The 12,475-nt window shown below is 39.7% G+C and overlaps 2 protein-coding genes across 7 annotated transcripts in view; one reads left to right on the forward strand and one right to left on the reverse strand.

Annotated features, from left to right (window-relative positions):
- MCC (MCC regulator of WNT signaling pathway) overlaps positions 1-12,475 on the forward strand; it is a 206,536-nt gene that overhangs the window by 152,429 nt on the left and 41,632 nt on the right. For all 6 annotated transcript variants that reach the window (XM_033086586.2, XM_042780199.1, XM_033086588.2 and 3 more), the window contains 2 exons: positions 3,021-3,184; positions 7,519-7,725. In XM_033086586.2, the coding sequence (XP_032942477.1) occupies positions 3,021-3,184; positions 7,519-7,725 (371 nt within the window). The remainder of the gene's footprint in view (positions 1-3,020; positions 3,185-7,518; positions 7,726-12,475) is intronic.
- DCP2 (decapping mRNA 2) overlaps positions 10,777-12,475 on the reverse strand; it is a 75,658-nt gene continuing 73,959 nt past the window's right edge. Inside the window, exon 12 of the mRNA XM_033086601.2 lies at positions 10,777-12,032. The gene's annotated coding sequence lies outside the window, so the exon portion shown is untranslated. The remainder of the gene's footprint in view (positions 12,033-12,475) is intronic.

Consider the following 12,475-nt stretch of genomic DNA (forward strand, 5'->3'; position numbering starts at 1 on the left):
TTTACTTTCAAAAGCTAGTGCTTACTGTTAAGTTCCTATATCTGTGAACAGATTCTAATACGAGGATTTTTTCTTCCTTTATTTTATTTTTATGGGAAAAAAAAGTAACTAATTCGCTTTTCAGGATTTATTTTCTTCATGAAGTGGAGCTGAACCAGGGTTTGTGGACATAAACAGCAAGTTGTCTGTTTAAGTTTGTTCTAACAATGAAAAGCATGGCAGTAGAGAGGCGTACAGTGTAGAGACCTGGAAGATAAGGGGGATGATGTGTCTGTCTCAAAAACCAACAGATAGCTCTGGAACCAGCCAAGGATTGTTGGTAATAACACGCTCTGACAAGCAACAGATTGTTACTGGAGAAGGGAGCCATGCACAGGTACAGTCAGCACTCTTCATAGACAAGTGTCCTTATTTAGCTCTGAGACATGAGCACAACACAGCATGCAGTAAGCACAGGGATGAAGCTGAGAAGGGGGCATGTGCTGTAAAAGGGAATCCAGATCACCTAAGACCCCAGAAGCCCTCCTGACCATTTCTGGAAAGATCTGAAAGAACAGATTGGCCATGGTAAATTACTTGCATAGAAAGGGAGAAACTTATCTCCAGAGTGGAGGAGACTTACCTATAAACAGGTACCTCCACAAAGCCCAGCTTTGCATGTGCAACCTAGCACCCTGAACATCTGAATCATGCCAGAGCCAGGACTGCTGATCTTCTTGTCTCTTCTTCTCTTTGTCTCCTGTTTCACTCTTTTCCCTTCCCTCTTTATCCAAAAACCACTGCCATATGCTTATGTAGTAGATCAGGGCCTAACTTGACCCAGTTTCTGTGCCAAGTGTGTATTTGTGAGCTTTGTGGATCCTCTGACTTTCATCATTCCTTTGACCACAAGCATCTGCAAATCTTGTGTGCACCCTCTCCCTTATGGGTAGGGCTCACAGATAACAGTATACAAAACAAGAACGTTATCTCTGGGGATTGCTGCATTTCTTTCACATTTTCCTTCTATCCATAGACTGTCATTTTTGGATGTTGTTTCCATATTCCTGTGAAAATAAATTGCACACATGCACATAGATACAGGAATATGTATAATTTTAAATTAATTTTAAATTAAATCCTAGGTATATAAGGATAAAAAATAATGCTCTAATAGCCCATGTGCATGACTTGCTTACTGCCCTGATGGAGCACCCCTAATCGATGACTTAGTAAAACCAGTAATACCTCATGACACACTAATGCATGTGGATCTGCTGCTCTGTAGCTACAAGCAATAAAACACCTAGAGCTGGAACTGTGAATGCTTTCCACAAAGTCTTGCAGAGCTTGTGTTTGGGCTGTGCTGGTCATCTGTCAGAAATGGGGTTCTCACATTGTAAACTATCTATTTTATGGGGGAAATGTCGCTGTCAGAACATATGCCAGCAGAAAAGATCTTGTGAAGGTTGTTTAAATGTACAAAATGTTTATTACAGAAGATGTAAAAGCAAATTCAAGCAAACAAAACACAAGGTTCTTACAAGTAAGTGTTCTGCTTGCTATATCCTTCTTGTAAGTGAGTGTAGTATTATTATGAAGGGCTTTTTTGGTATTACTATAACACATGTGCCTGCTAATCAGGAATTAGTGAAATGACTTCCCAGAAAAAAACTTTTATATGTTGGCCATTCAATTTTTTTCATGCAATGCTGTAACATCATTCTAAACTCTTCGTTTTGGTCAGTAGTAGGTTTGTGTTTATCTATTAGGCTGTGGAGTTAGATTAATGATAATGAGTTTGCAGTTTTTTGCTTTCTATTCCTCTCATTCCTTCATCCAACAGCTCTCAGTATTCCCTTGCACAGGGAGGTATCAAGGCAGTCTGCAATAATCTGGTGACTCGTGTCTTTTGAAATTCAGACCCAGTTCAGTGCCCCACTGCTTTAGTGCCTTGCAAGAACCACAACTATGAGACTACCACGAAGTTTTGACAATGGTGAAGTGCTTGCAGCAGCAGTACAGAAATCACACCTTCCGCCAAGAATGTTTGCTGCTGTTTTTAGTGGGATAGGGGAGCTGTGGATGGCTGCTGCTTCATAGTGCATCCCTTGTGTGCTCTGCTGTGGCTAGCTACTGCAGACTTAACAAGCCAGAAATACTGACACACCAGACAGCACAAGAGCGAATTCTGCCACAGGTCTGCCTTAGGAACTGCTGCTGTCTATCAACAGGTGTGACCTAAGAGAAACAAAAATAATTTATGGAATGAGCTAGCAAGGTATAGAGACCCATCTGTTTTCACATAAGTGGAGGATGCTGTGGCAGTGGGCACTAGAAGAGTTTTGCCTGAAGATGGGAAAGGAAGTAATTCTCTGTGATACTTTATAATTAAAATAACATTGTTATATAAGCTGGTAATATGGCTGTAGTATGAAATATAACAAACTGTGGTGTTGTGATCTCTGAATATTCTGCAGTTTTATTTGAAGGAGTATCTGTTAAGATAAACCACAAGCTCTAAGGTAGTTGGTAGGGATCATTTCTGTAAACACCACGATTTTTTAAAATCAGGCAACACCTAAGTACAACCACAGAAATTCTTCTGAAAAACATGAAGTCATAACATCCCTGAATGTACCAGAGAGAAAAATGTTGTATTTACAGAGACGAGCGTATGACATTAATAAAATCAAGATAATAGACCTTGAATGGCCAAAAAACCATAAAGAAATGTCACAGAATGTAAGCATGTAATATCTTAAAATATTCTTCAGAAAAGAGGGAGTTTTGAAGTAAGAGTGAACACTTCAGATAAGCTGTGGGGCTGTTGTTTGTCAGATGAGAGGTAGCTCATGACTTTAGTTGATGTGATTATGGTATTTAAGCCTATCAGTTGGTGAGGACAAAGTGTTAGAGTGCAAGGACACTCTGAAGAGTATCAGTCGTGACTGTTCTGCAGCAGACACTTCCTGGTTAAAAGTTTGTTTTCACTGAGTCACTAATTGTTGTGATGTTTGTTTTGTCTTGCTTTCTTTTAGATAATTGTAGTGACTTGAATTCAGAACTGCAGAGAGTGCTGACAGGTCTGGAAAATGTTGTCTGTGGGAGAAAGAAAAGCAGCTGCAGTTTATCGGTGGCAGAAGTGGACAGGCACATTGAACAACTCACTACTGCCAGCGAACATTGTGACTTAGCCATTAAGGTAATGGTAACATTAGGCTGTAAAATGCAGTGTCTTCATTGCCTGAGACACCTGATCACTTCTGTAGTAATCAACTTTGCTGCTAAAGGTGTTAAAAGTACTTCACAGGAGTCAACTTGAGTTCACAGTGTGTGTGCATACACTGTATGTAGTATATACAGTGTGTTTGTGGTTGGCTAAGTTGTGATTCGCTGCCTTAAAATACAAAGCTGTCCTGATTCTAGCCAGGACTGGGTTAATTTCTGCAGTAACCAGGGCAGGGCATGGCCAGGTTTTCCTTTATCCCTCATTTTCCAACAACGAGGGAAGGGATCCCTTCCTGGTCATGTATTCTTGGGGATAAGAGCTCATGTGCAAATTACCTGTTTCTTGTACACTCCCTTATTAGTATTTTGGCTGTTACAGTTGATTTTCTTATCTCATTGCTGTTTCCAGTAAATTGTTCTTATCGCAACTCCTGATCTTCTCTGATTTTGCTTTCCATTCCTGCACAGGAGAATGGGGAGTGAGGGAGCATGGTTTGGAGTTGTTTCAGTGGGAACACTAAATTGGGGAGCCATTAGGAGCCGTTCCTAAACCACAGCGAAAGCTAATTTAACACTAAGCGTTGATTGTGCATTAGTTCAAATAAGATAAGTCAGTCTCAGGAGCAAATAATTCAAGTGGTATCTGTATGTGTTGCATTTATTGTGAATGTAACAGAACAAGGAGAGGGATATTTGCTGGCATATATAACAAAAGGCACTGCAGTTCAGAACCTGACAGCAAAAGAGCCACAGAAGGTCTTCCTATGTACTGGGGAAGACATGAACAAGCTTTTTGTGTCAGGTGGAAAGGTGTCAGTGACACATTTATACAAGAAATATTGTACTGACAGTTTGATCTTAAAGTGAAGAAGTCTGTGACCATTCTAAATGGCTTTGACAGCTTTTTGTCCTACTACTGGGAAAAGTTCCTTCTGTCCCTGGTGGTGCCTGCAGATTATAACAAAATATAAAGAAATTAATGTTGAATAGTAATTTGAAGAATGTGTGTATGTTTGACTTCTGGTCTCTTGGGGTCAGTATTAAAGCAGTTTATTCAATTGTCTCAGAGGATTAGTATCAGTACTTTGGATGTTGCTAAGTACTCTTTGGAGTTTTAGGGTTAACTGTTTTCAGAAGTCACCACTATTCACCAAAAGAGAGACTGTGGATTCTGGGAAATAGGTAGATATTTGCCATGTGAGGCCCACAGAGGTGTCTGAAGTGAGATGTGTTTAATAGAGCAAAACCTACACACAGAGCCCTCTCCACCATTGCACCCCTGGCCACAGGTCATTTCTGCTTTCCTGTTTCCTCAGAGAAAAAATTGAGAAAATTTTAAAGTGGGTAGAATTGTGAATGAAAACCTGCAGTGTTCTTACTGTCTTTTGCCTGGCTGTTTGCTTTTTTCTTCACCAATGGACTAATGCATTTAAATGTTTTAAATCCTTCAGTTTTGGTGGTTAAATTTCACTGGGTTCCTTTTGTTGTAGCTGCTGCTGAATTATTTTTTGCTTCTTTTGTACAAATAATGTCACCCTAGCTAACTCAATTGCTTCTGTCCCACAAAAACTGAAAAGACCTTGAAATTAAATTTATCAGATTCTCTTATGAACTGAACAGTTACAAAAGCGTACTTTAAGAAAGGGATTTAAGAAAATGCCCACAGAATAGTTTGGTTAATGTTTTGTTGATTTTGGAGAGCACATCAGTAACAAATACCTAACCAGTAAAATTTTCCTGATTATAAAAACTGTAAATATTTCCAAGTATGTTCTTCTTCTTCTTCTTTCAGAGGTGCTTTCAGCAAAGTGGACCTGTAGAGACTTGAACCAAACATGATGTCTATGTGTTTAATCGTAATGGGTGGAATTTTCTTCTTTGTTTCTATCTACGTTGTTTTTGCACATGTCTAAATTTTTTGCCTCCATAAATTCCGTTAGGAGTGAATTTTGCCATTGAGTTACACCATGTGAAGAAGTAATGCTTTAATGTCTCTTAAACCTGATACTTGCTGATTTAATCTGATACCACATCTGTAACACAGCACTTCTTGTAAAGAAAATAAGGCAGAGAGCACTGATGGCAGTGTCAGTGACAAGGCTGGAATTAACATGATATGACATCCTGCTGCCCTGTGCTCAGAACACAACATTGTAATTCAATCCCATGCTCCATGAAATTATATCTGAATTATCTGCTGTGCAGCAACACACTGGATAAAACTGCTCTGTAATGCTGCATTGAAGAAGATTAATTAACATTATTTTACATAGCTGTATCTATCTACAGTGTTTGTGTTTTATTTTCCATGAAGGATGGTTGGTAGCATACTGGACATCAGAGACTTGCAGTAGTGCTAGTGCTCTGAGAAGCATGGCCAAGGAAGGGGAGGGGTTGGGAAAATAGCAGCACTGGAGCAGGGGGAATAAAGAGGAAGGAGGTAGCAGCAGAACTTCACATTAGAGGGGCGAAAAAACAGCAAGGGAAGTTCGAGGGGTGTGGCGGGGGAGGAAAGGGAGAGAAGAAGTCAGCAACAGAGAGGATCATCAAAAGAGAATGTTTTTGTCTTACAGAACTTCTCTTTACATCATGAGATCAACCACCCTGTGCTTATTCATAATTTGAACTCATCCTCATGCTGTGTTGAAATAATTTACCTGGTCGTAATTTGAGACCTGTGGGTCCAGATGAAGCTAATACAAGGGAGACCTGCAGCTTCTTTCATCTCACAGAGGGGTTGCAAGCTTCTGCTTTTTCAGAAAATTTTAGCAGTTTCCTTCGAAGTCTGTAAGCAGAATTACAGTGTAGATACTCTGATACTCTGTCAATAGGTTTCACAATAGTGACTCTAAATGTAATGCAGTTTTATGTAAGAGAGACATGAAATACAATTCAAAAGGATAGACTGAATAAAATAATATTTCATTGATACCTCAAAGTCGGACAGTGCTGAAAACACTGGGAAGATCTCTTGCAGGAAAAAAAATTGTGTCTCCAGCTAGGTTTGTCATTTTCAGCTGTACTCTAGTTGGTTCTTTTGGTTCATATATTCTTAAATCCTCCCAATTTAAGGAAATAAACAAAGCACTAAATACTCAGTAATACACAGACTCATAGATTCATCGAATATGCTGAATTGGAAGGGACCTGTCAAGATATAAATGTTCTTTTCAATAAGACAACTAAATATATTATTGTTAACCATGGTGCATCAGTTATCTTCCATATTAGATGTAAAAGTACAGGCTTTAGCTGTTGTTTTTGGATTAGCCAATGAAATGAAACTTTCTGCAATGCCAGTGATGTAATATATTCTTTTATTTTCCGTGTTTCTTTCCATCATTTTAGTACACACTGCTTCCAGGGAGATTCAAAAGCTTATGGGCAACATTTAAAGTAGTTTTGCATGTTGCAGATGTCTTCCATAGTTCAACATGGAGCACAGGCACAACATACACCGGGTAGTAGATTCCAAACTGCAGGTGGTCCCCTGCAGGCTGTTAGGCTGTGTTTCAGCCTGTTAGTGGCCAGCCTGACAGTCAGTTCAGGCATGGCAATATTCCCTTGCTGCTGGTGGGTGCTTACAGTTCAGTTTCTCCCCCTGACAGTTCCTGAATGTCCCTGGAACTGAACAGTGTATACAAGCACAGCTCTGAGCACAGAGGTGGGACAGGAAGTGCTGGATGGCATTGTGTCCCAGAGAAACCCAGGCTTTTTTTAGGTAGTAAAAAGGCTGTAACATCCTCTGTGAGCCTAGCCAAGGCCAGAGTTCTTTCTTTTATTTTGCTGTCAGCTCAAGAAAGGAACATACTCAGGGACATGGGAAAGAAGAGCCCTCTTTTAATCCTTTTCCACTCTTCTCATTTCCCTTTTGTGGTGTTGATCTAGCAATAAGTAAGGCCCCATGCCATGCACTTTCACAGACTGCTCATTTCTGCCTGTTACTCAGCAGAGAAACAATAAGTGCAGAGCTTGCCCATGACAAGGAGTCATTTTTTTGGTCTAAAGTATTCTGCGATTAAACTACCAGGATTGCTGTCATTCACAGGTGACATGTTTTATTTCCATGTATTTGTCTGCTTTGGTGTTTGTCAGTATGAAACGTTTTAATGAAATGGTCAAACTGTCAAAGAAAATAAGTAATAATTTTGTTTGGTATTACTTAGCAAACAAAAGAAGCAAACTAATGGTGTTGAGAGGTTGAGAGTGTGTGTGGAGTTGCCTGTTAACACACATTTCTGTTCCATCTACCTGTTAGTCCTTCTCACCTGTCTTTGCCACTTTTTGTTGATGACTGTGCTTTTGCAGACAGTGGAGGAGATTGAGGGTGTGCTGGGACGTGACCTTTACCCAAACCTGTCTGAGGAGAGGTCTCGGTGGGAGAAGGAGCTGACTGGCCTGCGAGAAGAGAATGAGAGCCTCACAGCCATGCTGTGCAGCAAAGAGGAGGAGCTCAACAGGACCAAGGCCACCATGAATGCTGTCCGTGAGGAGAGGGACAGGTTGCGTAGAAGGGTAAGGCTGCTGCACAGATGATGCCTTCTTCTTCCTCCAACCTGTGTGGTTTTGTCACCAGAACAGGCTTCTCTTTAATCTCACATCCTGTGCTGGCTGTAGGGCTTTTTGTTTTCAAAGCTTTGTTTACAAATGACAAAGCTAGGACAGAACTGAACATAACTTAAAAAGAGTGTGTGAAAAACAGCCAGTGTAGATAATAACAGACTGATTTCAGAAATCATGTGTTAACAGAAAAACTGATACCCATCTTCAAGGAAGCATGTGTAACTTGGATATAGAGAAAGCAGATGTTCTTCTCGTGAATTTTCCTGTGAAGCTGTTTTTCCTGTAAACAACAAATATTTCTTTGTTTTTGATGGAAATTCAATTTGTGATTAGGAGAAAGAAAAAGAGCAGGACTCCTGTCAGTGGGTACTAATTAGCATACTGAGCAATGAGTAGTTCCAGCCATGTCCTGCTTCCCTGTCTACATTTTATGATGCTTTAAGGTCAGATAAAGGCTCTGTACTTTGCATGTAGTCCAAAGTATTAAAAAAAAAAAGGGGGGGGGTGGAAATCTGTTCACGCAAAAAGGAGAAAGATTCAAGAGAATGTGACTTCAATCTCAGTTACTTTTAAAATTTGTTAACTTTGTACCTGGTAAATTTATGGCATTTCGGCATATTTTTGGAGTATTTTTGTTTCTAAAATAGGCAGTTTCAACTTTGTGTTCAGTCTGAATGACAGTTCAGACCACCATAACATGGTAAATTATTGCAAGTATTGTTCTTTATCTATTGGCAGCAGATTAGCTTTTTCTGCTAAACCAACATTGCTCTTCAGTGACTGTGCCATTATAGCATGAACCTGCATCGTGTGAGATTTGCAATCTTCAGATATGAAGATTACCTTTTCAAAACTCCCTGTCTTCTCCTAATTCTAAAAAGGCATGTGTGATGAGGCAAGAATAGTAATCTCGTACCATATAAATCACTGCAACTTTTAATTTGTAAATTATTGTTTTATTATGTACCATAGACTGTTTTCAGTCCTGAAATTTTTGGACTGATAATGACAATTTTTGTTTAGTGGGGGCAATGCTACTCCTTGAGCTATAGAAGTAGCATTTATGGACTGGCTGGATTGTTGCCAAACTGAGGGAGTGGACACCCACACAAGCAGGAAGAGTGTTAAGTGTGCTTGAGAAATTTGCTTACACAAATGCAGGTACTGATAGTCCAGGTGATACAGATCAATACTGAGATATCAAACAAGAGAAATATAGGTGGCCTTAAGCATGCAAAAGAATTTCTGTTTTGAGAAGTACAGCAGGCAAGTTAAGGGGCTTGAAAGAATGATAACAAGAGTTTATACTGACATCTAGGAGCAACTCAGCTGAGAAATAAAAAGGGGGAAAACTGGTTGTACCCTCAGGGATTAACATGGCTGAGCCATAGCAGCAAATTCAGTCCTGTGAGGTAACAGAGAAGTTATTTTCAGTAGGGATTGGAAAAACTGTATAAAGAGTGGTGAGATCTGCTCTGGAATGTTGTATGTCATTCTTATATCTTATGCATGTAAAGGTGCAGTTTAAATTGGAAAAAAATATGTAGACAAAGGTCAGAGAAATGGGCTTTGTCTGTGGAAAAGGGACTTGTCCTGTTCAGCATGGCAAAACAAATTTTTAATTTGTTTTCTCTTTACAAATGCTAGAGAAAGAAAACAGAAATGGGGAAAATGGCTCTCTAAGCTCAGGGACAAAACTGGAGCAAGAACAGATTAATATTAACCAGTTGTGGCTATATGAGGCCACAAGTTAGACTGTGAGGTGTCGAGGGCACAAGAAGATTGTAGTTCTGAAGAAACAGTAAGGAGTAAGGTTACTTACTGCTTTCTGAATGGAGCTTTAAAATATTAAAGTTATGTTTTTATAATGAAATATGCAAGGATGTATAATGAAATATGCAGGATACCTGTTAATACCAGGATCATTACATTAGGATTGTATCTGAAGGAAAGCAGAAAAGGCCAAGTTAATGCAGGTGCATTAGAGCCAGCCTTAGCATCTTTTCACGGTTCTGCTACATTTTGTCTACCTGCCAGCAGTTCCAGTTCTCTATTATGGAAGCATCTCTGGTGGAACCAGGATTAAGGTCATCAGCTCATTTCAGTTGTTTGCAGCTACAGAGGACTTTACTGAAATCTGGTAATTAATATCATCTTTATCATGCAGAAGAACTGATTTATTTCCCCCATCAGCTAAGTTAGTTTGTGACATATGACCCTGTCTGCATACTATGTAATTGTTACACTGGCAACCATATCTACATTTTTAATGTCGCTTCATGTCCATAGTGGCAACAAGATAAATGTTTTCTTTGACCTATGAAATATTTTCTGTATGCCACCTGAACTCAAGAGTCACTTCAAATTATTTCCCTGGAGAGCAGGGAAGAAGAGCCAACTAAAATTTAGTTATTGCCCTTCTCAAATTAAATTGGGTGAAGTGAACAAGCTTGAAGTTGACCAGATCAATAGGTCTGTTCCTTCAGACTAGTGCCTGTAATCAAGCAGAGTGCTTTCAATACATTTTTCTCAGGCTTGTTGGAGATTTAATTTAATTAGGTATTTGCTGTGCTCAGTTAACAGATTGAACTGCTCTCTGGAACAGTAGCTAAGAAACAGCATACATTCAGAGTTTTTTTCTCACAGATCATTAGTGAGTGAGGTAATTGCTTACTTCTGTAGGTTGTCTGCAGTGTAACAGCTAATTTCATAATGCAGAGGTTTATTTTACCTCTGTATTATTTAGCTGCATTAAAAATAAAATCTATTTAGGTCCAGGCTGGTCAGTGTGCTTACACATAGCTGACCATAATCCCGAATCCAGTAATAGAGATAAGATGATGGGGAACTTCTGTACCAGTCTGTGGGATTAATATAATTATTACATGAGAATAAGACTGTAATCAGGTCAGCACTATTTACATCTGCTATACAGAGTATTGCTTAAGTAGTAGAAGAGAAAAATAATATATGTGTTCTTACATAAAAGCCCTTCTTGTGTTCAGAGAGGATTCAGATGAGCAGCAGTGAAACAGCATATAAACTCCATCCTAACTGCAAAGTGAAAATTGTGGGTTTTTAAATTACCATGAAAGTTGCCAGATGAGTGGTACCTCAATACAGTCTTAAGGAGCTGGTTGGCATAAAAAGCAGTGGGTGTGGGCAGCATTCAGGCTTCCTTGAGGCTGTTCTGAAGAACTAAGTCTGAAGTGAAAAGGCAGTTCCAGCTTCGGAAGTCTGTTATCTGCATGACCCATATGTCAGCTTGTTCAGTTAATCCCATGCTTCAGGTTGTGAAGGTTGTTCTGTACCTGCTCCAAACTCAGCTGAAATCACCAAACTGACCAGAATAAAACCAATTCATTAGCTGTCTTCGACAAAGACCCTCATGAAAACGTAATTGTGGAGTAGTAGAAAATTAGCATTTTATGTGTGATCCCATCAGCTGCCCATATTTCCCACTCCAGAGAACTTTGATTTGAGCAGAGGGCTCTCCCAAAATACGTGGTTTTTGTGGACAGCTGACACCTACCCCTGCCACAGCAAGACTCAGATGGCCTTGCAGATGTTCTTGGGCCCACATTGTTCTCAGATGACACAATGTTGGTAGATCTGCTGGACTCTGTTTTGTAGTCATTCCTGTTGGGATCAGAAGGTATTGTTCCAGGTTGCTGGAGAACACTGATAAATTATGGTCCCATAGAGATTATTATCTGCTTGCACAGCTTAAAATGATCGTGGAGCTGTTTAGTCTCTTTTGTCTCATGATGAGCACCAGAAACCTGAGGTAGCTGTCCAAAGCTATTTCCGTTCTCTGCATTCTTCACTTGCATGGTATTTGCTTATGCAGCAGCATCTTCTCTTGGGTATCAACAAAGTAGACTTTTACTTCTGTTTCCAAGCTTGCACACAAATACTCAGTGTTTAATTGGCCTTATAGATACCAGGGAAGATTTCTTAACCATACCCACTTGGTCACAGCAGGCAATACATAGGAACGCAGCCTTTGTCTGTTTTGGTGGTCATGATACAGGAGAGGCTGAAAATTACCTGGCTGAAAATAATCAATGCTAGGACTGAATATGAAAGGTACGGGGTTTTTTTGGCTGGGAAGGACCCTCACCACTCAGAGCAGCTCCAATTGTTACACTGGTGTTTGATTTGGCATCCTCTCCTCCACAGATCTGCAGTATGCATGAATAAATTGGAAAGTGGGAGAAGTTCACTCCCTGTGGTTTGTTGTACTTCATCTTCCTCCTCTGTATAATAGGGGAAAGGAAATGAAGCAGTATTAAAATGCTGGGGGAGAAAAGTGCTGTTACTTGAAGAGTTCAAAGTACTGCATGATGAAACAGGTCATGAGTAGGGTAGAATGAAAAGAATCACAGGCATGTCCCTCATTTTAAACGGGTTTAGAAACAAAAGCAGCAGGTGTCCTTTGAATATGGAAATCAGTGACAAAAACAGGCAGTTTGTAGCTGTGGGTTTTTATTTAGGGTATGTTAATGAATCGTGTAGTTATCACTATGCATGTTTAAAATAAAAAGACTAAGAACTTGCTTCTCAGAGTCATGGTTACAAATAATGAGAATATTCCACTGAAATATTTTTCTATACCCCATGGTATATTTGAACAAACATGTCTGTGGTGCCTGTTAATAACTTACAAGTCATTGCTGTAGTCTGCCACCCCCTTTTCTCT

This window comes from Catharus ustulatus (genome assembly GCF_009819885.2).
Source record: "Catharus ustulatus isolate bCatUst1 chromosome Z unlocalized genomic scaffold, bCatUst1.pri.v2 scaffold_29_arrow_ctg1, whole genome shotgun sequence".
Lineage (NCBI taxonomy): Eukaryota > Metazoa > Chordata > Aves > Passeriformes > Turdidae > Catharus > Catharus ustulatus.